This window comes from Otolemur garnettii, unplaced genomic scaffold (genome assembly GCF_000181295.1).
Source record: "Otolemur garnettii isolate 467f Iridium unplaced genomic scaffold, OtoGar3 scaffold00072, whole genome shotgun sequence".
Classification (NCBI taxonomy): domain Eukaryota; kingdom Metazoa; phylum Chordata; class Mammalia; order Primates; family Galagidae; genus Otolemur; species Otolemur garnettii.
Window position 1 is genome coordinate 4,314,214 of NW_003852467.1, and position 22,267 is coordinate 4,336,480.

Genomic DNA, 22,267 nt, shown 5'->3' on the forward strand with positions numbered 1-22,267 from the left:
CAGCATCGGCAGGAGCTGAGATTTTGTGAGAAATGCAGATTTTTCAGGCCCCGCCCCAGACCTCAAATCCAGGCCTAAAGTCAATCAGAGTCTGGACTTTGACAGCATTTTCAGATGGTTCATGGGCAAACAAATTTGGAGAAATTCTGATCTAAGGCATATTTTAATTCAGGTCATTATAATGAACGCAGGTTACATTTCTCTGTATCTATTTGCCTTATAGTATTTTAAATACTTTTGTATTTATAACTCTATATACATATTATTTGCTAATTAATTGGACTTTGGCAAAGATCCCAATAATATATTTATTTTATAGTGAAGACCAGTTAAAAGGTAAGTTTGATAACTTGTTTTACTGAGAAACAATTATGCTTTCTACCAGTATTTCCCAAGTAATGTTCAAATAATTAAATCTCTCCAGTATTAATAGGTACTATGTGAAAAGGGGTTTATTGTCATATCTTTTTAGAATTATTACTCTTTGGTTTTGCTAAACTAGTTCAAAAAGTTACTTAACACTAACGGTTCTCAAAGAAAGCCTAGAATTTGTAGCATATTTGAAGAAAGAGTCTTTGAATATGGAACATACATTCTTTAAGAAAAATTCATTTCTTAGGCTATTTCTCCATGAAACATTCCTTAAAAAATGCCTCCCTAGTCTTAGAAAGTAACATAATTCATTGTGTTTGCCTTGATTCTCTGGATATCAGAGCCCAGAGGTTGGTTTGGAGCCTAATTCCTATGTTTTTCTTTAGCCAGGAGTTTGCAATGTAGACTTATTCTTATTTACTTTTTATTTTTTTATATCATGAATTTATATTTCATATTTGGGCTTTATATACTTTTTTTTCATAATGGCCTCAAATCCACTATGAAGTTTGGGAAGGTAGAGATCATAGCTACATAAAATATAATAATAATAATAATGACATTTGTTGCCCAATTACTGTATACCAGGCTTTCTGCTAAGTTTTTTATGTGAATAATTGACTGCACATAAAGACCTTGTGAGGTATGTACTGTTATTATCCCCATTTATTAGATGGACAAACTAAGGGTCAATAGGTGATTTTGTAAGAGCACAGTGGTGGTTTAGCGACGTGTCTCAACACATCAAACTCACATATTGTCCTCACCCCTCAGATCTAAACTAAAATTTGAAAGCAGGTTTACTGGCTCCTCCCCACACTAAAATAAAACTCTAGAACTGGAGAATTTTTTTAACTTATTAAAGTTATTTTTGAACTTTCAAGTTTAGATTATAACTCCTGACTGGTATATAAATAAATATATATATATATATAGCAAATTTTAAAGCAATCATTTTTAAGGGCTTTGAATAACACTTGTTCTCCATTTACAAACTAATATACCACTATAAGTACTACGTATTTCACATAGCATCCATAAATTCAATCAATGATGGTTTTCTTTTTAAGAACAGTATTTGAACTGTGTGACAAAACTTCTCAAGCAATATCAAGAAGTTAAAGAAAAATTACATGGCAGACCTTATCCTATAAAATCCATATCAACATACACAATAGCAAAGCCCATTAGATCGCCATCATTAATGAATTGGAGAATGCACAGAAATAGGGATAATCCGAGGCAATTCCTAAACCCTTCTTGTACCATAGATTTCATTAGGAGTCTAGTGAATCCTATGGACATCTCTCTAGAATATTTTTTAAATACATAATATCAAATACATAAAGTTGCAAAGAAAGCCAGTTGTACCAAAATACTTATTAAAATATTAAATAAATTTGTGATTGTTTTTAATGCGTTAACTAACACGATGTAGAATAGAGATTAAGAGACATCATCATTTCCAGACAGTGATCAGCATAAGCAGCATAGGAAGACAGTTACAAGGGGTGTCATGTGATTAAAAATAAATGTTTGAGGGTGGTGCCTGTGGCTCAAAGGTGTAGGGCTTTGGCCCCATATGCTGGAAGTGGCAAGTTCAAACCCAGCCCCTGCCAAAAACTGCAAAAATAATAGTAATAATTGAGATTTTTATTTGTGACAAAATCTCAAGTATTTTTAATTATGCCTAAATGCCTAAATGATAGGGAAAGAATATTATAAAATTATATGATAGATTATAGAGCATAAAGATTTTTTTTTCTTTTCTGAGTTGAGGAGTGCTGTGAACTTCCTTTCCTTGCCCCATGGACCTCAAGTTGAAAACCTTTGTCTTAAGGTTTAGGCTAAGATGAAGTCCCTTTTTTTTTATTTGATAACAAACAATTAGGTAACCTATCATGATTTCATTTCTGTCTCTACTTTTGGTAAGCCCAAGGATGGGTGTTTGCTAATTCATAGCAAATGTTCTTCACTTCTACAGTTTCATTGTGTTTGTGTCTTTTTTTCCCCCTTGCATTCTTTAGAGTCTAAACATAGAATAAGAGAAGGTGAGGGCTGAGAGTGTCCTTACAGAAGAACCAGTGTAACCTACTTCATTTCTATGTAAGGAATGAATGTTCAGACAAGCGCCTTGATGTACTCAACGTCACACAATCAGTGGTGGAACTGAGTTTCTGAAGGTGTAATTCACTGTGTAACTGCAGCAGGATTGCTTGGCAACATGCAGTTTTTAACAGGCTTATTCAGGTGATTCTGATGTACACTATAGTCTAAGAAGCATAGTCCTGAGCCTAGTTTTGAGGTGGATTCTTTAACAGTTAAGCATGGTGCCTGACATTATATATATATAATATACATACACACACATATATATTATGTATATTATTGCTATAATATTAATGTATGTGTATAAATTATGTGTATAAATATATGTATATAAATGAGGAAGGAAAAGAATTAATTAAAGTCCAAAGAGGCAGTGACTCATGCCTGTAATCCTAGCACTCTCACAGGCCAAGATGGGTGGACTCCCTGAGCTCATGAATTCAAGAGCAGCCTGAGCAAGAGCGCAACCTGTCTCTACTAAACATAGAAAAATTAGATGGGTGTGGTGGTGCATGCCTGTAGTCCCAGCTGATCAGGAGGCTGAAACAAGAGAATTTCTTGAGCTAGAGAGTTTGAGGTTGTGAGCTGTGATACCACAGCACTCTACCTAAATAGAGTAAGACTCTGTCTCAAAAAAAAAAAAAAAATCCAAAGAGGCAGATAGTCACTTATTTTAAGAGCACATTTTGCTTCTTTGACACTAACTCAATTTAGCACTATGCCCAGTATTTCTCTTTGTATATATTGTTTCCTCTGTCTGCAATTCTATTATTACTCCTCCTTCTAAGGAGTATGACTAGACACCATCTTTCAGATCTTACCTTAAATTTCACTTCCTTGGAAAGGAGCAGTTAGGCCCTGTAATCCTGTAATCTTCTTGAAAATATCCGTATTTCTGCCTTAGAATTTAAAAGGCTGTCACTTCATAATTATCTCATTATATATTTATAATTACTTAGAAATACAAACCTTGGTATCTTTTTCTTTGCATTCTTATGGTAACAAACTAGTACTTGGGGAGGTACACATATATAGTTCCAAGACTGGGGGAAGACATTAGTTACCCTGTCAAAGTATAAACCTGCCACATGATATTAAGTATGAAGGGGAAAAGTGGCAACTTTATCCTGTTATGATAGCAGGTAAATGAAAACAAAGATTAAATTCTGTGTAAGGAGAGCTTGTGATAGAGTAGCCGAGACTGAGGGCATGAAGACAACTGTTCAAAATACCCTAGTTTTCAAAGACATTGAAAAAAAAAGAGTCCAGTGATTAACTGATTGGTAAAGCAGAGATATACATGAACCAAGAGGAAAATAGTAGAAATACGGGAAAAGATTGCAGGTTGGTGGCTCTATCTACATCCGAGATCAAAGCTTACAGCAAGGAACCAAGAGAAGGATGTTTTAATGATGGTAGGATGTGGTATGAAGAATTTATAAAAATTAAGCAAGCAAGTCAATGATTAAAAACAACATTGTGGCCCAAGTTCATTGTTGATTAGAGTCTGGCTCCAACTGGCAACAGAAATTTCATCTCAGGTATTGAAGGTAGTACTGGCAAGTTTTGTCATTTACTATTGCCTTTAGCATTTTGTAAAAGTATGAGTGTTTTATTTCTGCATCACTTTGATTCGTTTTCATTTATTGTTGACATGAGTTATCCATTTTATATAAACGGAACAGATATTTATCCTTGAAATTTTAGAACTGTTATTTTTCTTCAACCAATTTATGTTGGATCACACATAAAAACACAAAAATATCATAGCACATTATCATGGACATTTTTCCCTTATTATGCTCGGTAGTTTTTTAAAGATTAATTTGTGTTCAAATTGGTTTGAGTCACTAAAGAATGCATTAAGAAAAGCAAAACCCATTTTAATGATCACATATGTTTTTTAAGTACCTCTAAGGAGTTGTTAAAATTGGGTGATGAGAAGGTTGTTGGTAGTAACTGAAGTGTTATATAAAATGATGGTGCTTGTTTTGTGAACTAAAGTAGATAACGTGGAGTATCTTGTATTTTTATACATGCATTAATGAATCAATTTCTATTTATTTTCTCATGAAATTACACACAAGTATTTTAAGGAGAGAACAAAAAATGGACAGAATTACCAATAGTCGATACTCATAAATAACAAAAATAAGCTTTTGATAAAGAACTTCTAAATCCAGTTCTCACAACTCTTGTACCACACTGAATATGTTCCATAAATGAGAACATCAGGATAATTCCCACTGCTACTTGATGCTGAATACCCAGAGGGTTGACTAGGATTTGCAAACTACCAAATGGCAGGATTTAGACAGCCATCTAGTCCATCACCTTAGATTTAAACATGGGCACATTTTAGCCTCCAGCATTGACAGTACAGGCCAAGGTACATGTACACATGACAGCAATCCCTTAATGAGACTATAATTGAGAGGAGTCTGAAACAAGAGAGTCTATTTTTTAATAAAAGAAATGTGCAGGCTTCACCATGATACATTCTTTCCCAAATAAAGTTTTAAAGATTTTATTTAATCATGCAAGCAAATGTTCATCATATGAGGTTCAATGAAATCAATAAACAAAATAAATGAAGTATTGGGTTAGGGATGAAGACAGACTACAGCCTATAGAGTCAGAGAGAATGGATTTGAATCTGAGTTAAATACCTTGGTAAATGTACTCAAGATCTCTAAGTCTTAATTTTTTTATCTCTAAAAAGCAGAAAAAAGTATTTTTCATAAAATTTCTCCTAATATTAGAATAAGTTTAGTAATATTTATAAAATCCATAGAACATCGTAGGTTAATTAAGAACCACTCAAAGTTAGCATTTTGATGAAAGAAGATGAGAATCAAGAAGGAAGCTGGGAAGAGTCACTGAAGGAGGAAGAGAAAGAATAGAAATACAAAATAATGCAAACTTTGACTCAAATGTGCTTATGTAGCAATTGAAGGGACACTGTATGAAAATACAGCAATATTTTGATGGAAGTTGAATGGTAAGAATCTGATATTTTTTCTTTTTATTATTCTTCTATATTTTTTCATAAACTAAACATTTACTAGTTTTAAAATTAGAAGAAACCTTTCAAAACCAAGTAAAATTACTTTTCTTCATCTTTAAAGCTATTTAAAGCTTATCATTTAAATTCTTATTTTAGCTAAGTTCACTAACAAGATAGATAATGTATTCCAGGTAATATTTAAATTGAAGGGGCAAAGGGTAGGTGAGGTGAGTGAGCCCTAAACTTTTAAAAAGTTGATACCTTCAATATCACAAAGTGCTGATAACTAGAGTCTACAGAGAACTCAGATTAATCAACAGAAAAAGAGTAAACAGTCCCATCTACCTCTGCGCAAGAGATATGAACAGAACCTTCTCTGTATCTTGGATAACAAACATTTGAAAAAATTCTCATTGTCCCTGATCATCAGAGAAATGCAGATCAAAACAACCCTGAGATATCACCTAACCCCAGTGAGAATAGCCCACATCACAAAGTGTCAATGCTGCATATGCTGGTGTGGATGTGGTGAGAAGGCAACACTTTGACACTGCTGGTGGGACTACAATCTAATACAACCTTTTTGGAGGGAAGTGTGGAGAACCTCAAAGAACTCAAATTAGACAATCCCATTGCTAGGCATCAATCCAGAAGAAAAACAAATCCTTTTATCATAAGGACATTTGCACTAGACTGTGTATCGAAGCTCAATTTACAATCATCAAAATGTGGAAAACAACCTAAATGTCCACCAACCAGGAAGGATTAACAAGCTGTGGTATATCCATACCGTGGAATACTATTCAGCCATTAAAAAGATGGAGCCTTTATATCTTTTGTATTAAGCTGGATGGAGATAGAACACATTCTTCTTAGTAAAGCATTACATGAATGGAGGAGCAAGAATCCAATGTACTCAATTCTAATATGAAGGCTATAGATTATCTAATATAAGTGGGGGGAGGGGAATGAGGGAACTGGGAGATGGGAAGAGCGAGAGGGATGGGGGTTATGGTTTATGGCCCACCTCTTGGGGGAGGGACACAATTATAAGAGGGACTTTACCTAACAACTGCAATCAGTGTAACTTAATTCTTTGTACCCTCAATGAATCTCAAACAATACAAAAAAAATTAATAGCTATTTTAGGGAGTTTCCCTTTTCAACTTGATACCTATTCTTAAACCAAAGTTATTTCAGTTTCCTTTTTTCTCAGTAATATTTTGAGAAAGTTGCTGTTTTCTTAAAATCAAACATTTTGCACAATAATGTTCATGATTAACAAATGTTCATAAAGATGAATCACTAAACTAGGCACCTTTCATAGTTAAGTAATGTAATAACAGAAAAATCCTGGTAAAACTTCTATTAAAAAATTACAAGCATAATTTTTTTCTATTTTTGAAATGATAGGTTCCTATTAAGATAATCTAATTAATTTACAGGGCAATTTAAAATTTTCTCTTGAACTTTTTAAAGAAAAAATAAGTCAAACCTAACTACTTTCCTTTGGCAGTTATTCAGCTTAATTTATTTTAAAACACATTTTTCTAGAATCACTAACTGAACATGACAGTTTTAGTTCACAGATAATTCTTTTTGATTCACTATTTTTGTTTTGGAAATGTCTGAATAATAAATCACCGGAAATTATAGTTTATAATGAAGAAAATAAGATAAACAGGAATTTTTATCTAACGTGACAGCAGTGTAAAAATGGGAGAAAACATAAAGTCCACCAACTTTTTTTTTACTTCTTCAAGTGAACTTCAAATAAATGTATTGAGTAAGAAATACAATCTGTGTTGTGTTTCCAATATATAACCACAGTAGAGGAGTTAAAAACCACATTTTATAAAAGGTAACATTAGAAATATTTTAAGGTTGACACTATTATATTTCTCTTTCCTCCCCCCACTAAGCTGACAATTAAAAAACTTCATGCTCTGTTAATTATTTATTTTTTATGAAATAGCATTAGAAGAGCTATGTAGAGTATGTTGACTGTGCTCTTTTCCACAGCATTCATTGAGTCACATCTCTACATAGAAACTAGGACATTTAGTTCATCTTCAATTTCAACAATAAAATAATCTTTTCTAGCTACAAATGCTTTTTCACAAAAATTCCAAGAGCTTTTTATAAAATGATATTTTGGAAATAATGTACTCTTCTTTATAATGGAGTTTGATTTTTCAGACATCTTTCTTGTGTATAGAAACAAACATTCATATGTGGACATGTATCAGCTATTGCTGTGTAACAAGCCACCTTGAAACTCAGTAAATCAAAACAATAGGCATATTATTTCAAATATGCAAGTTGCCAGGCAGTTCTTTAGAGCACTACTGGGATTACTCATGTGTCTCTTGTTAGTTGGGAGTTGACTAGGTGGCTTTGCTGATTTCAGCTGAGTTCTCCCACTGGATGTCTGCCAGCCTGGGATGACCACATCTGGGACAACTAAGGGAACTTGGCTCTGCTCTACATGTCTCATCCTCCAGAGATCTGGCTTAGACATGCCATTGTGGCAAAAGCAGAGGAATGAATATTAGAGGAAGCAAATGTATTTAAACCCTTTGAGGCCTTCATTTGAAAAAGAAATGACATCATTTCAACTGCATTCTACTGGTCAAAGCAAGTCACTCAACACTCAAGAAGCAGGGATATAGACATCATCTCTTGGTGAGAGGAGCAACAATGCCACAGTGCAAAGGGTATGGATTCAGGAAATGATAAAATATTTGGCCCAATTTTGCACTTCACCTACCATTTTGAGAAGTTGCTCCTGGACATAATGGTTCCCCTGGGAAGTAATATTTCCAAACAAGAATAGCCTGTGAAGAGAGGCAATATTCATCTTCCCCTAAATGATGCTAACTATGTTAAAATATCAGTCTTAATATTAAAGTGAAAAATATGGTCAAAATGCACATAATCGGTTTAAAAGCTTGAAAACAGAAAACCATCAGACACTTGCCTAAGCTCTTTCGGGTGATAAATGAAGTCAATTTTCTCTGATGTGGTCTCCCACACCTTTCTAGTCTCATCATCCTCTATCCCTTTATGGACCCTATGCTCCAAGAACTGGCTGGAAAATTTACTTGAATGGGTCATACATTTTATCTGATCATTAGCATCTAAAGTTACCTTTGCTAGACATAGTTTTTTCCTTTCTACTTGTACTTGTTGGTATCCTGTGAGATCTTGAAAATTCACTCAGGGATTTCTCTTGTTATTCTCTCCAGTGAAGATGATATCGCTTCTATTTCTGTCAGCACCATGCTTACAACACCACTATTGATAGGATTGTAACACTGTGCTATAATTATAGGTAGTATTTGCTTAAGTGCATCCATTCTAATCTGTAACAAAAGTTCTGAATATAGTGGCAATATTGTCTTTGGTTTGTTTGTTTATTATTTTTCTTCCAATTTTCTCCAGTGCCCAGGACAATATGATGCATGTGTTAATTATTGATGAAATTTAGTTGAGTAATTTAACTATCCCCCTCCTTTGACACATGAGGAAAATAAGCAAAGTGCTAAGGAATTTATCAATGTTCACATAGCTGGGGAAAAGTAGAAGTGTAATTTAAATAAAGGCCCATTTGCTCTCACCTGGTACATTCTTTACCTTGTAACCACACTGAATCTCACATGGAAGACTTTCAAGTAAGTAACTGGCATGTTGGAGTGGATCTTTCAAGAAATGGCTACACTAAATATAGTAGGTTTTTTTCCCTTCTATTTATAACTATCTCATTTAATCTCATTAACTTATATATTCTAGGCTTTGGGGGCGGGAGTTTGCTGTCATGTTTTAATTTAATTAACAAAAGCTGCAATTTTCAAATACTTTAGAGTGAATTCTGCATTTGAATTTTTTTGTTTGTTTTTCAAGAATCAGGGTATTATTTCATGCTTTGAAACAAATTGCTTCCTTCATCTTGCCAACCTTATACTGGGTTGTTGCTGTCACAAAAGCAGCCATTGAAATATAATATAACTAGTGTCCAATTTCATCTCGGCCTATCTCAAATGCAATTCACATGCCTATGAGAAAATGGATTTAGCTTTCAGAATTTTCAATTTATAGAATACATTTAAAGGTGGTATAATTAGTTACAATCATGGAAGGTAAGCCTTCCATAACTTTTAAAATAAATATTTGTGAATTATTTTAGAAAAGCATTTGTCATAATTTTACTAATTTATGTTTTAGAATACCTGTTAAAATAAATTAGTACTGCCCTAATTTACAAATAAAAGAATTCAGGCCTAGGTTAAGAATTCAGTTTTATTATAAAGCACGTTAAAGATAGATCTGATCAGACAATAGACCATGCTGACTTTTGGTTAAGAAAACGACTTCAGGGTTCATAACAGACTATTTCCTGATAATGACTTGATTTCCATTAACTATTGTGTGGTTCCTGATGAAAGTTCTAATGTGCAATCTGGTTGACTCATTCCTTGTGTGCTTAATAGTATAACATACACATTGGGTCCTGCTGATTATCCTTTACAAACAGTTACTGCCAAATAACATTTTGTATCTAGAGAGACTGTAATACTATTAGAGTATATAACTTAGCTCTTGAGCACTTCTTAGCTCCAAGGAATAACTTGGCTTTTCCTTGATTATCTTTGTAGCCAGATTTTAGTGCAGTTTGTAGTACAGCAAACTCTCTAAATGTATTTGATGCTAAGGGATGATGAATAAATATATGTTAATTTTCTTCTGTTAAAGCCCACGAAACATTCCAGTTCTTTGATATTACCATTAGAAAAGAAGATATATCCTAGTGATACATTTGGCTCTTTTCAATAACATTACCAGAGATAGAAATAATAGAGGAGGCCTGGAGATGAACATTCAGTCCTTCATTTATTTCCTGACATGAACATCCCTGACACTGATTCTTGGACTCAAAGGAAATTTGTTCCCATGTCTGGGGGCATTGGATGTCTTTGGTTTATTCCCTGGGCCCACTCTCCACCTTTTTCTTTCCTGGGAGGCTGAACTCTATGGACTATATCAGCAGACTCTCTTGCCCTCTGGCCTTCAGTTGGATTTGGCCAATGAGAGCTTTGACAGGAGATCAGAGGAAGAATGACAAGAAAGGCCACAGCACCTACATTCACTGCAGGCTGACCTTGTTCATCACCGAGTATCAAAGCGCCTGTCAGTGGTCCTTTTGGTTATCTTTATGTTGAGACGAGTAACCACTCTCCTCGTCATTCTTATGAGTCCAGGAAAAATAATAACACTTTTCTATTATTAGTTCCAGTGTTATTGTCTTACTCTCCCTCATCTTTGTAAAAAATACCTTATTAAACTCCCTTCAAATTACACAAGTCCTACAAGGGCCCTGGAACCTTCCAAGGAGACGTGCACTCCACCTCCAGGTGACTCTCACCTCCAGATGATATTTAAAAGGAGAGAGGAAGGAGAGATTCAGGTTAATTCAGCATTTTCTAGGCCAGGCATCATATGCTGGATAGCTTACATTTATTAAGCCATTTAATCTTCATATTAATATTTTCAATTGGTCCCTTCTGTTACTTTGAGCCCAATATTACAATGTGCATTATGGAAAGCATAGATTATTTGCTTTTAACAAATGGAATAAATGCATAAAAGCTAACATTTAAGTTTATCTTCCAAAGAAAGCAGTACTCTAAGTTCATTTAGATCCTCAAGCCATCACCACAACATAGGAAATAATACATCATTTGTTCATAGATGGAAACAGTAATGCACAGAGAGGTTAAGTTACTTGCCCAAGATCACACAGCTAGAATATGACATAGCTGGGATTTGAACTAGGTCATTACATGTACAGACTAAACATTCTTATTCATAATATTACATCACCTTCTTGTGCTTTGTAAATACATTTCATCAATGTGACTTTATTCCTTTCCAACATCCCTCTGTGTAAGTCTTAAAATGAAATACTGAACTAATGATATTTTTCTGTTTTTGAGAGATTTCTTTCCAGTCACAGCCATGATGATAATTTTCAGTGTATTAGTCATATTTGGGGGTTGGCACATAGAACGGGTGTGAGGAGACACCCAGGGTATTGATCATATTGTATTTCTTTATCTGGGTGCCGGTAATACAAAGCTATACACTTAAGACAACTGTAATTTCCTGTATGTGTATGATTCTGCAATAAAACTTTTTCTTATACTTTTTCCAATTCATAGTAAACATCTGTGATTGATGACGATTTATACTACAATGTTTTGCCTTATTTTCCTGGGAGCTAGTCTGCAATAATCACCAATAAATTCTGAATCCCCAGTTTCGTATTTTTTTTTTTGTTGTTGTTGTTTACAATACTTTTGGTGTTTCTAGTGCCCAGAGACTTGTAATCACAAATAAGTAGCTTCACTTTCATTTATTTATTTATATTTTTTGGCCAGGGCTAGGTTCAAACCCACCACTTCCGGCATGTGGGGCCAGTGCCCTACTCCTTTGAGCCACAGGTACCACCCAAGTATCTTCACTTTCTTTTTTTTTTTTTTTTTTTTTTTGAGACAGAGCCTCAAGCTGTCCCCCTGGGTAGAGTGCCGTGGCATTACAGCTCACAGCAACCTCCAACTCCTGGGCTCAAGCGAGTCTCCTGCCTCAGCCTCCCAAGTAGCTGGGACCACAGGCGCCCGCCACAACGCCTGGCTGTTTTTTTTTTTTTTTTGGTTGCAGCCGTCATTGTTGTTTTGGCGGGTCCGGGCTGGGGATTCGAACCCGCCACCTTAGGTGTACGTGGCTGGCGCCTTAGCCAGTTGAGCCACAGGCACCGAGCTGTATCTTCACTTTCTAAGCAACTGATATGTCCATGGGTTGACCTTTCTGTAACCGGGTGATGCTAAATTATCCCCATGCTGTTTGGCTTCTACAGAAACATTGTATTGATCCCTCTATATTTTCAGATTAAAAGACTGACACAACTCTGAAAATTAGAAGCCATTTAAACATTTTTAAAAATGCATTCTGTACCCTTCTCAGTTTGTTTGGGTTTTTTTTTCTCAATTTGTTTTTTAATTTTCATTTCCCCCCCACTTCTGTAATGCCACCTACCAATCAACCTATCTGAATTTCTTTTTAAACATTACCTGTGCTTCTATATTTCTTTATTTTATGCTGGTAATGGTGGGGAAGAATTATTGTCTCATTTTATGTTTCATCTTGTTCTTTGGGTTACTGATGAAAAAAACAATACCTAAGTGAATGCATTAAACTGCTGAGTAATAGCAAACATTCAAAGTTTACTTGATAAAGAAACTGTTTATCATAAAAGGGATTGAAGATAGAGACCCACAGTGTCCCCTGGCCCAAAGAAGTTTTGTATGTTTGTTTTGTATGTTTGAAAAATAATTTTCATGCACTTGAAAAGAATTCCATTAAAGATGGAATTTTAAAGAAAAAAAATTGCTCTTTTCATCACATAAAATGTCACCTGCAACAAAAAGACATAGTAGATGTTGAAGATAAAAAAGGAAGAAAACAAAAGAATGTTTAATTTTAAAATTGTCAAAAGAACAAGACAGAAATAGCTTAAAGCCACTAAGTGCTTCCCCTGCACCATCCACATTGACTACTCTTAGTAATTGTAAAGGAAATGAGACCTTCTGCCCTTGACTTCTATTCTCATCGGGCTGCCAAACTAAGAGACAACAGAGCTCATTTTTGGTGAGCTCTGCACTTTCTAGAAGATTCGATAACATGCTATAATTTGATGCATACCTAAAATGTGGCCAAAGCAAGAAATGTTGACAAAGAATAATAGAAGAATAAAATACAAAAATCATCCTGTATTTCTTCACTGTATATGATTTGCTAAGTCTGGATAACTCACCTACTTTATTTCATTTAAACCTCACAGGAGTGCTCTGAGGTGATATTATTTCAACCCCTACTTTATCATTGAGTAAAGTGTGCCTCAGAAAGGCTAAAGCCCTTACTTGTCTAAGATAGCACAGTGGGTGAACAGGAGACTTCAGAAGTGATAAATTTCTGCCTATGAAACTTGTGCTACTTTTGCTATCTCATGTCTATAACTCCATAGAATAGGTGGTTGAAGCAAGGCAAGAAATAAGAGCCATCCAAGAGAAAAGAGATGATTTGCTTTCCCTGGGGTATTCATAGTCCAGGGAGAATAAGACTGAATGCCTGATGGTCTGTGAAGTTACAGGCTAAATATTGAACATTTCATTGAAAATCACTTTAGACCACTCAGGGAAAGGGGTGGGATTTTACTCAAAAGGATTTAAAATTACTTGGACATTAAAGCAAATATCCAAGGAGAGGAAGGCAAAACGTCAATGAATTCTTACCATATAACATATGCTTTCACAGAAATTTTGAACCTGCAGTCACTGTGTAATTTATACTACCCGACTCCAGGGTAAATTCATTCACTGTGGTTCGTTGAAAGGATGTTCTGGTGGAACATTCTGAGAAGCACTCTGTCAGACGACGTGGTGGATGTAACAAATAAGAGTTGGATTTCAATGGTGATCTTAATATATTATTGACTCTATGATTTTTGAAAATTATATAGGACACCAGGAACTGTCTTTTCTTCTACACTTCTACACTTCATTGTGTCCTCTTTCTAGATGTCCCAACTAGGTGCCCCAGGAGGCCTCTGACTAGCCTACAGAACTTCACTCCCTCACCATTTTGGTTGTTGATTTCTAATGGGAATCTCACAAAAGACCATGGTTTGTGTGCTTCAGTTTGAACCGAAAGCAAGATCTTATTTGTCTATTGACATCTGGCTAGACTTTCTGTTCAAAGCCCAAGCATGGTTCTTGCATCTTGAATACTATATGATCTCTATGGCCTTGGGGTTCATGTTTTATTCTGTAGCCCAAGACATGCCTGAAATTTCCAAGTTTCTGTTCCTCTTTTTGGATGAATGACATTTTGCCACCTACATCCTTTCTAGTTTGACAGACGTTATCTATCTATCCATTTATCTAAATCTCTATATATTTCATAAGAACAAGTGTCTCTGTCAGCTAAATACATTTTATTTTCTTCAAAAACTGACATGTTGGGCTCGGCACCCATAGCACAGTGTTTACAGTGCCGGCCACACACACGGAGGCTGGCGGGTTCAAACCCAGCCCAGACCAGCTAAACAACAATGAAAATTACAGCAAAAATATAGGTGGGCATTGTGGCAGGTGCCTGTTGCCCCCACTATTTGGGGGGCTCAGGCAAGAGAATCACTTAAGCCCAAGAGTTTGAGGTTGCTGTGAGCTCTGATGATGCCATGGCACTCTGCCAAGGGTGACATGGTGAGACTGTGTCTCCATAAAAACCTGACATGTTGCAATGTCAAAGATTCTTTATTGATAAGCTTAGAAGCCATACTTTTCTCAGATATACTCTAAAATTTTGCTCCTGAAAATAACCTCATAATTTTAAAGGCATTGTATATACTCATTTAATTTAAGAAAATTAAACAACTTATTACTTTACTCAAAATGCCAAGTTAATCTAAGTTAGATATGAAGTACTTGACAGCATAAGTGCAAAGTCATTTCTTTATTAGTAAAAACTTTTTCTTCAAGTTTCATAAAAATAGCACTATTCTTTTAAGAAGTACTAGCATATAATTTATATTAAAGCTATTTCTTTTTTAACAATTCCAGCATGTTAGTATTTTATGTTGTGTTCCTTTTCTCCTGGAATTTTTTTTTTTTGGCAGTTTTTGGCCAGGGCTGGGTTTGAACCTGCCGCTTCTGGCATATGGGGCCGGTGCCCTACTCTTTTGAGCCACAGGCACTGCCCTCTCCTGGAATTTTGAAACAGCACTATTTAGGTAGAATGTTAAAAGAATAACTTGGAGTTAACTTTGTCAGAGCACATATGTGGGTAGATTCCCAAAGCTAGGCATACAGGTGGGCTTGTGGACGGCCTGCAGGAATCCCCATTCTCTAGGTGAGGCACAGAGGCATTGACAGGACTTCACTGGCATGGCTACCAGCTGTAGGAACAGTCTGCCTTCTGTGTTTTTAATCTTGGAAGTGTCAAGGATGTCTTTTGCCTGGAAATGAAAGACTATTTTGATTTTCTCAACATGTGTCAGATTCAGAGTTTGTTTGTGTGATCCAAGGAGTAGATGAAAAGAGTCCAATCACCAAAAGGCTAATTTTAGACCCATAACCTGATATTTTGGGGAAAGTATTTCCTGATCTCATAATCACGTGGAGGTCCCACAGTTACATGGTTTAGTACTTGTATGTAGTATTCTCTCTTAGGAATACTTGTTTTTCCTTGTGGACTCTAAGTTTCATAGAGGCTGAGTCTGGGTCTGTCTGTTTACTATTGTGTGCTCCAATTCCTAGCTCAGGTTTCTTCACTCTCAATATACACCTATGACGGATATTCGAATGAGGGCTTTCTAGATAATTCAGGTGATGAAATATCTGGGAATGGTCTCTTGTGAAGGGATTGTAGGCTTTTAATAAGAAAATTAAAAGATTTGGAAGCATATGACAGAAGAAAGTAAAATATTTGAAAGATTATCAAATGGAAGGATAAAAAGCCAAGGAAACAGCATAATAATATAGAAAGAACAAGGGCCCCAGGACGTCAACAGATCTGAGACAAAATCTTGGCTTTACTCTCTTCCATTATAGTTTTGTGACAAAGGATCACATTTTTAAACTTTCAGTGTCTCGTTGGCAAGATGGGTGTATTAATGCTGCCCTCACCGAAATGTTGCAAAAGTGATAAGATCCATTCATGTAGTGGAGTGTCTCCTGAGAGTAGTTACTCCAAAAATGTTAGCTAGTATTGGTGACTGTTATTTCCCCTCATTATCATTCCTTATCAGGGAACTGAGAACAATAGTGAAAACATATTCACAAGGTTACATCAACTCCGTTTAAACCAGAACTTCCTAAAATATGACTTATTCAGTATGAGAACAGGCCATTGTGAATCAGTGTCCACAATGTGTATACAGAGGAACCATGGTCTGTGCAGTGAGTGTGTCAAACACGCTATGAAAGTGCATTATACTTCAAAATGCACAGAACAGTTCACTCTTGTGCACCTGTCAAGGGAAAGTTGAATATGGTCTTTGTTTAATCCTCTCTTCACCCCAAACTGCCTAACAGTTCAAAGCCCTTTATTTCTCTTCTTCATAGAACCAGTGTTCAATACGTTGGATTGACTAAATCAATTAGGCTATAGATCTCCAATTTGTGCTATTCAGAAGCAATTGAGATAGATTTGACTTAATGATCAAATTTAGCTTTGTTTTGCTTTTAAACTCGAACCGCTTTTTATCAACCATCACTCTTTTTTTCTTTTTTTTTAATTGAATGTTTTTTTCTTTTTTTTTATTGAATGGTTATCACTCTTGACAGATGAAAGCGTATATACATTAAATATCCTTATGTATAGCTTTAAGCGTTGAAAGGCATAATCCTGGAAGCCGAGCAACTGAAGGTTGCTTTGTTCAATTCCATACCTTTTGTATTTCAGTTTGGGAAGCAGCATATAGAGAACCTCTTCAGTGACCTGCAGGATGGGAGACGCCTCCTCGACCTCCTTGAAGGCCTGACAGGGCAAAAACTGGTACGTGGCTTCTTTTTAAGAAAGTTAAAATTCACCTTAGTAGAATTTCAGATCAGAGGCAAATAGCATAGTCTTGTGAAATCTAGTAACAGTCAGTAATTTACTGTGTAGCGAGTTCATTAGCATCACAAGACATTCCTCACTCAAACAATCTCACGTCCTTATTTTCATTCTGGCATAATCTATCATATTGAGAACAACAAAGTGAAAATGTTTAGTAATATAATTGATTTTAATTTAGAGATGGCATTCACTGTTCCTATTTGGTATCTTTTTTATTGAATGGCTTTATAAAGCTGTTATACATAGTTACTTTTAAAATTATCCTTGTGCTTTTGTATATTTTGCAATTTGGGGGGAATGAATCTGTATTAATTTGTAAATAAAGACAATTACTGTGGGGCAGGTTAATAAATTCTAGGCATTCTCATCCAATACACAATGTACATGTGATGAGAATGTAACTTACCGCGGAGAAATATTATCTCCTCTAACTTCAGAGCATTCCTGTGAGACTGATATGATTGTTATCCATAGTTAGAGGTCAATAAAGTCGTGTTGATTAAAGTCTCAGAATGGGGAAAAAAGCTCTAGAATTCAAATCTCCCGACTGAAATAATCTTTTTCTTAGAGTGCTATTATTCTAATAAGTGGAGTTTAAGGCCCCAATCTCCAGTCACAGCCATTCTGCATATCAAATTAGCCCTGCAAAATGATTGCCTTAATATCTTCCTTTTGCCTTTCACTATAACTCCTGAACATGCACGCATGCTCACACACACACGCGCACGCATACACATAACACGCTCACATACATACAGATTTTGTTAATAATATAAAAACTCCAGCACTTATTCAAAATAAAAGATAGTAAAAGTCCTATTCTCCTAACTTGCCTTCGGCAACTCATTTATGCTAAACCAAGTTGGTCTCTGTACGGACTTTCGGATATGTCTGGATTTTGCCTATGTTGTTTTAGTTGTCTATTCTGCTCTCTATACTGTCTGCCCTAACAGTCCTCCAGAAACCTTAATTTCTCCTTATCAATAAAGCCATTCCCAAATTGCCTTTGCTAATTTCTCTGTCTTCTTAAATCCCATAGAATGCCTATTTTTCTTTTGACTGTTTTATTATTTTGGTACATATTTATGTGCCTGTGCCATGTCACCTTGATTAAATTCTGATTTCTCCAGTGAAGAGATATACCTGCTACTTTCACTTTTTAATCATCTTTAACTACTGTATGAGATGAATGTATTTTAAACCAAAAAGATATTAATAGATAATATATATTAATATATTAGATAATATATAGATTAGATATATATCAATATAGTAGATAATATATATGAATATATTTGTAAATCAAAAATTATATTTTTAAATAAAACTTTGAAACTTAATTTTTCAAGAAGATTGAACTTGGATTGATAGAATATGAATGTAACAATATATTCTAGTTCTAGAAAAGTTCACTTGTACCCTTGTTAGACAGATATATAGGTGATCTTTCCGGTCACCCTATGCAAATGACATGAAATTTATGTGAACCAGCTTGATGAAAGTATTTCAAAATGTATATGGAAACACTACACTATACCCCATGTTTGCATTAATGTATACAGCTATCATTTAATAAAAAACAATATATTGAAATAATTAGTCAAGTGAAAAAATTCAGGTTTGCGTTACAGATGAACTTGTTATGCTTCTAGCCAATGTGAGGGCATTATATTTACTTGGGCTTAATTTCACTGGTTAGAGGTATGTTTGTGAATAATCTCCCCTATCCTGTGACTGGTATGTGAGCAAGTTATATATGTATGCATAATATATATACACACAGCTAGAGAAAACAATGTTTCTGCACGTTTCTAATATCTCTAGCATTTTGTGGTCAGTCTTGCTTTCAGTTACGAAATAAGGTAGTCCAGTTGTCTCCCACGTGTTTATGAAATTTATTTCAGAATCATGGGTTCTACAACCTGTCCTGGCCCCTGTGCACAAAACGCTTCTATCTCTTTACCTCTGGGTACCTGTGTGACCACTTCTCTGTGCTGTTGCTCTGCTCTCTGGTCATTTCAATGACTCAGGCAACTCTACCATCACCCAGAGAAATTGGGTCAAGGTTAACAAATGTAACATAGACACAATGTTTAAAAGAAGTAGAAAATGAAGAACTTGAGATGTTCATTATGTACATTCGTAGATGCAAAGATGAAATGAGCCCAATAGGTAACACAAACTGAAGAAAAAATGGTGAACAAAATAGTTATGGAATCGGCCAGTGTGGAGTAATGCAGCACTGGGGAAAATTGCCTAATATTACTACATGCCCAGATGTACTATGTAATCTATTGTTCATTCTAGTCACACATCTGTCAGTGCTGGTCTGAGGCATTTGCCTTTCCCACAGAGCAAAATCTCTTCTCCCATGTACACATGTGCTCCCAATTTCAGAACTCCAATTCTCTGTACCTGCTCTTGAATCCTAATAGTTTCTGCAGAGATACATCTTCTACCCCTAATGGGAGTTGTGTATAGTATTGAACAGAAAACTTAGCTTCCTTCTTTGAAGCATCTGCATTTGGATTGCTGGCTAAGGACATCCCCAGGGCTAAAACAAGGTACTTACTTGCCTTACAACTATAAAATTAGAACTACTCCCCAAAGAGACTCTAATAGGGACAGATTTAAGTTTGCACTTTAGGATCAGAAACTGTAGCTAATTTTATGAATAGAATATATTTGCTTCTCATAAATATGCACACGTGTATATAGATGTGTATATTTAATGTTTGAATTTTTACTTTGAAGGAAATGAACATGCTACTAAATCTTCCAACTGCAATTCTTTTGCAACCAGCTGAAGAGTAATGCATAGCTTTTGTCTAAATATTCAGCAGGGGATTGATTTGGGTAATTGTTTTCTAAACTTTAAAGTTCTAAAATTGCTGTCGACTCGTGTGTATAGACACACACCTACACACACACACACGAGCAGATCAGTTTTTTGTTGCTTTTCTTTTGATCTCACATCTTGTCTTTCTATGGCCTCCTTTTCTTCTTCTTTGTGATGGGAAGTGGGGAAAAAAATACCAAAATGTGACCTATGTTATTTGGATATTCTTGGAGGAAAATTTCCTCATAGGCAAAAAATGTAGATTCCTGTTCCTACAGCTATCCTTAAAGTTGTAAGAAGTCTAAAATCCAGACATCAACACTGCTTGATAAAGAGTATCAGGCAAGTTATTGTGGCGAGAAGGATGCGTTAGCTTGGTTTGGGTTGCACAGCAGGCAGCCCAAAGGGTGAGTTGTTTTAGGATGAGGAGCTGCATGAGAAAGGCTGGAACAATGCTGGAGAGTATGGAAGTAAAACTCAAGAAGTATAAAGGCAGATGATGTAGTTGGCAAATGCACAAGGTAGAGAAATAAAAAAGAAAATAAATGTTGAAAATCTTTGATTGTACAGGCACAGAGACGATGTTCATCCTGGCTCTACCAGGTTATCAGTTGTATACCTATGTATATATCAGCTCTTACCCTGAGGTTCACTTTCTGTCCAATGAGGATAAAACTGTTTGCCTTGCAAGAGAGCTTAGAAATAGGGCCTTCCGAGTACTTGGTATATACTACAAAGTCAATAATAATAGCAAACATTTCTATTGTACTTACTATGTGATAATCTTAAAGTTTTATACATATTAGCACATTGGATTAACTCAGCAAATATAGGAAGCCGTTGTTTTTATTAACTCCATTGTAACAGATGATAAACCTGGTGTACAGGGAGATTGATAAATATTCCCAAAGTCACACGGCACAAAAGTGGCAGAGCTAAAAGTTGAATGCAACTTGTCCAGCTTTGTAGTGCATGCCCTTAACTAATAGCTCTAGTCACCCTAAGGTTGAGAGGAGAGCTTTGTAAGCAGTTTGCATGGGCAGTGGGCTCACTTCAGGAACTTCCTTGTTGAAGATATGCAGGATGGATAAAAGGAAGAACAGTGGGGGAGGAGAGAAGGAAAGGAAGTTATGATATGTTTTGAGCAATCGCTCATGGGGTAAAAGAAACAAAAACAGAAAGCATAAATACAATAGGCATCATAACAGCTGGAATTTCTAAAGCCCTACAACTGAATAAATGATAATTTCTATATTGTAATGAGCTATGCAGATGTTAGCTTGAACATTACAGGACAAAATATGACTTTGGGGATGGAGAATGTGGGTTAGGAAAACAAAGATTATTTAGATTTTGAGCTTCAATGACTAGAACAATTAAGATAATATTCACAGAAACAGTTTTGTTTAACCTTATTTGTCATTATACAACTTGGGTAGACTCAAATCTCCCTTTAATTTTCCTAAAAGTTTTGAAATTAACTTGTTTAACTACCTTATTAGCAAATATTTGTATGCACAATGATGTCTCTCTCATTGGCAACTGTGCAGTAATCCCCAACTGGACTATGCCATAAAGGAGGTATCATCCCAAAATAGCTTTTGTGAAATTAAAAATGCTATCATTCTGGGGGAGTGGTTGGTTCTTGCTAAAAACATACCGGGCCAAGGACAATTAGCTGCATCGTAGACTGTGTTCATTTAAAAGATTCAAACTTAAAGTGACATTCATAAATTATTTCATTGTTAGTAAATTGTTGGTCTATCTGCTGGGTAATAAACACAATTTCATTTTATTTTCAGCCAAAAGAAAAAGGATCAACAAGAGTTCATGCCCTGAACAATGTCAACAAGGCACTGCAGGTCTTGCAAAACAATAATGTAAGTGGTACCCTAACCAGAGTCTAGATGCTGTGAGATAGAATGCTTCATGGTTGAGTGAGGGCTTAGGCCCCAAATGCAGAAAAAGCACCTTATGTTCTCTTCTAAATGAAAGCAATTTTTTGAGAGTACTTGTTCTAGTTCTCGCATGTCTGTTGGTGGTTAATGTGATTCAGGACACAAATGCACATACCCTCAGAGGACAGGGAAAGACATGGCCTAGACATGACAGTCTGCTCCCTGATGTTTTCGGATTTTACTTGTCACAGCTAGCTGTGTTTGGCGGACAAATTAAGTTCTGCAGTGAACTCAGTTTCTATAGCATCGTTCTGTGCAACAAATGGCTTTTATTATACTGACAATTACTTTTTATGTATTAAGTGT

General features: G+C 35.5%; 1 protein-coding gene across 1 annotated transcript in view; it reads left to right on the forward strand.

Moving 5' to 3' along the window:
- DMD (dystrophin) overlaps positions 1–22,267 on the forward strand; it is a 2,307,273-nt gene that overhangs the window by 474,628 nt on the left and 1,810,378 nt on the right. The window contains exons 3-4 of the mRNA XM_023515448.1: positions 17,009–17,101; positions 21,806–21,883. Coding sequence (XP_023371216.1) covers positions 17,009–17,101; positions 21,806–21,883 — 171 coding nt within the window. The remainder of the gene's footprint in view (positions 1–17,008; positions 17,102–21,805; positions 21,884–22,267) is intronic.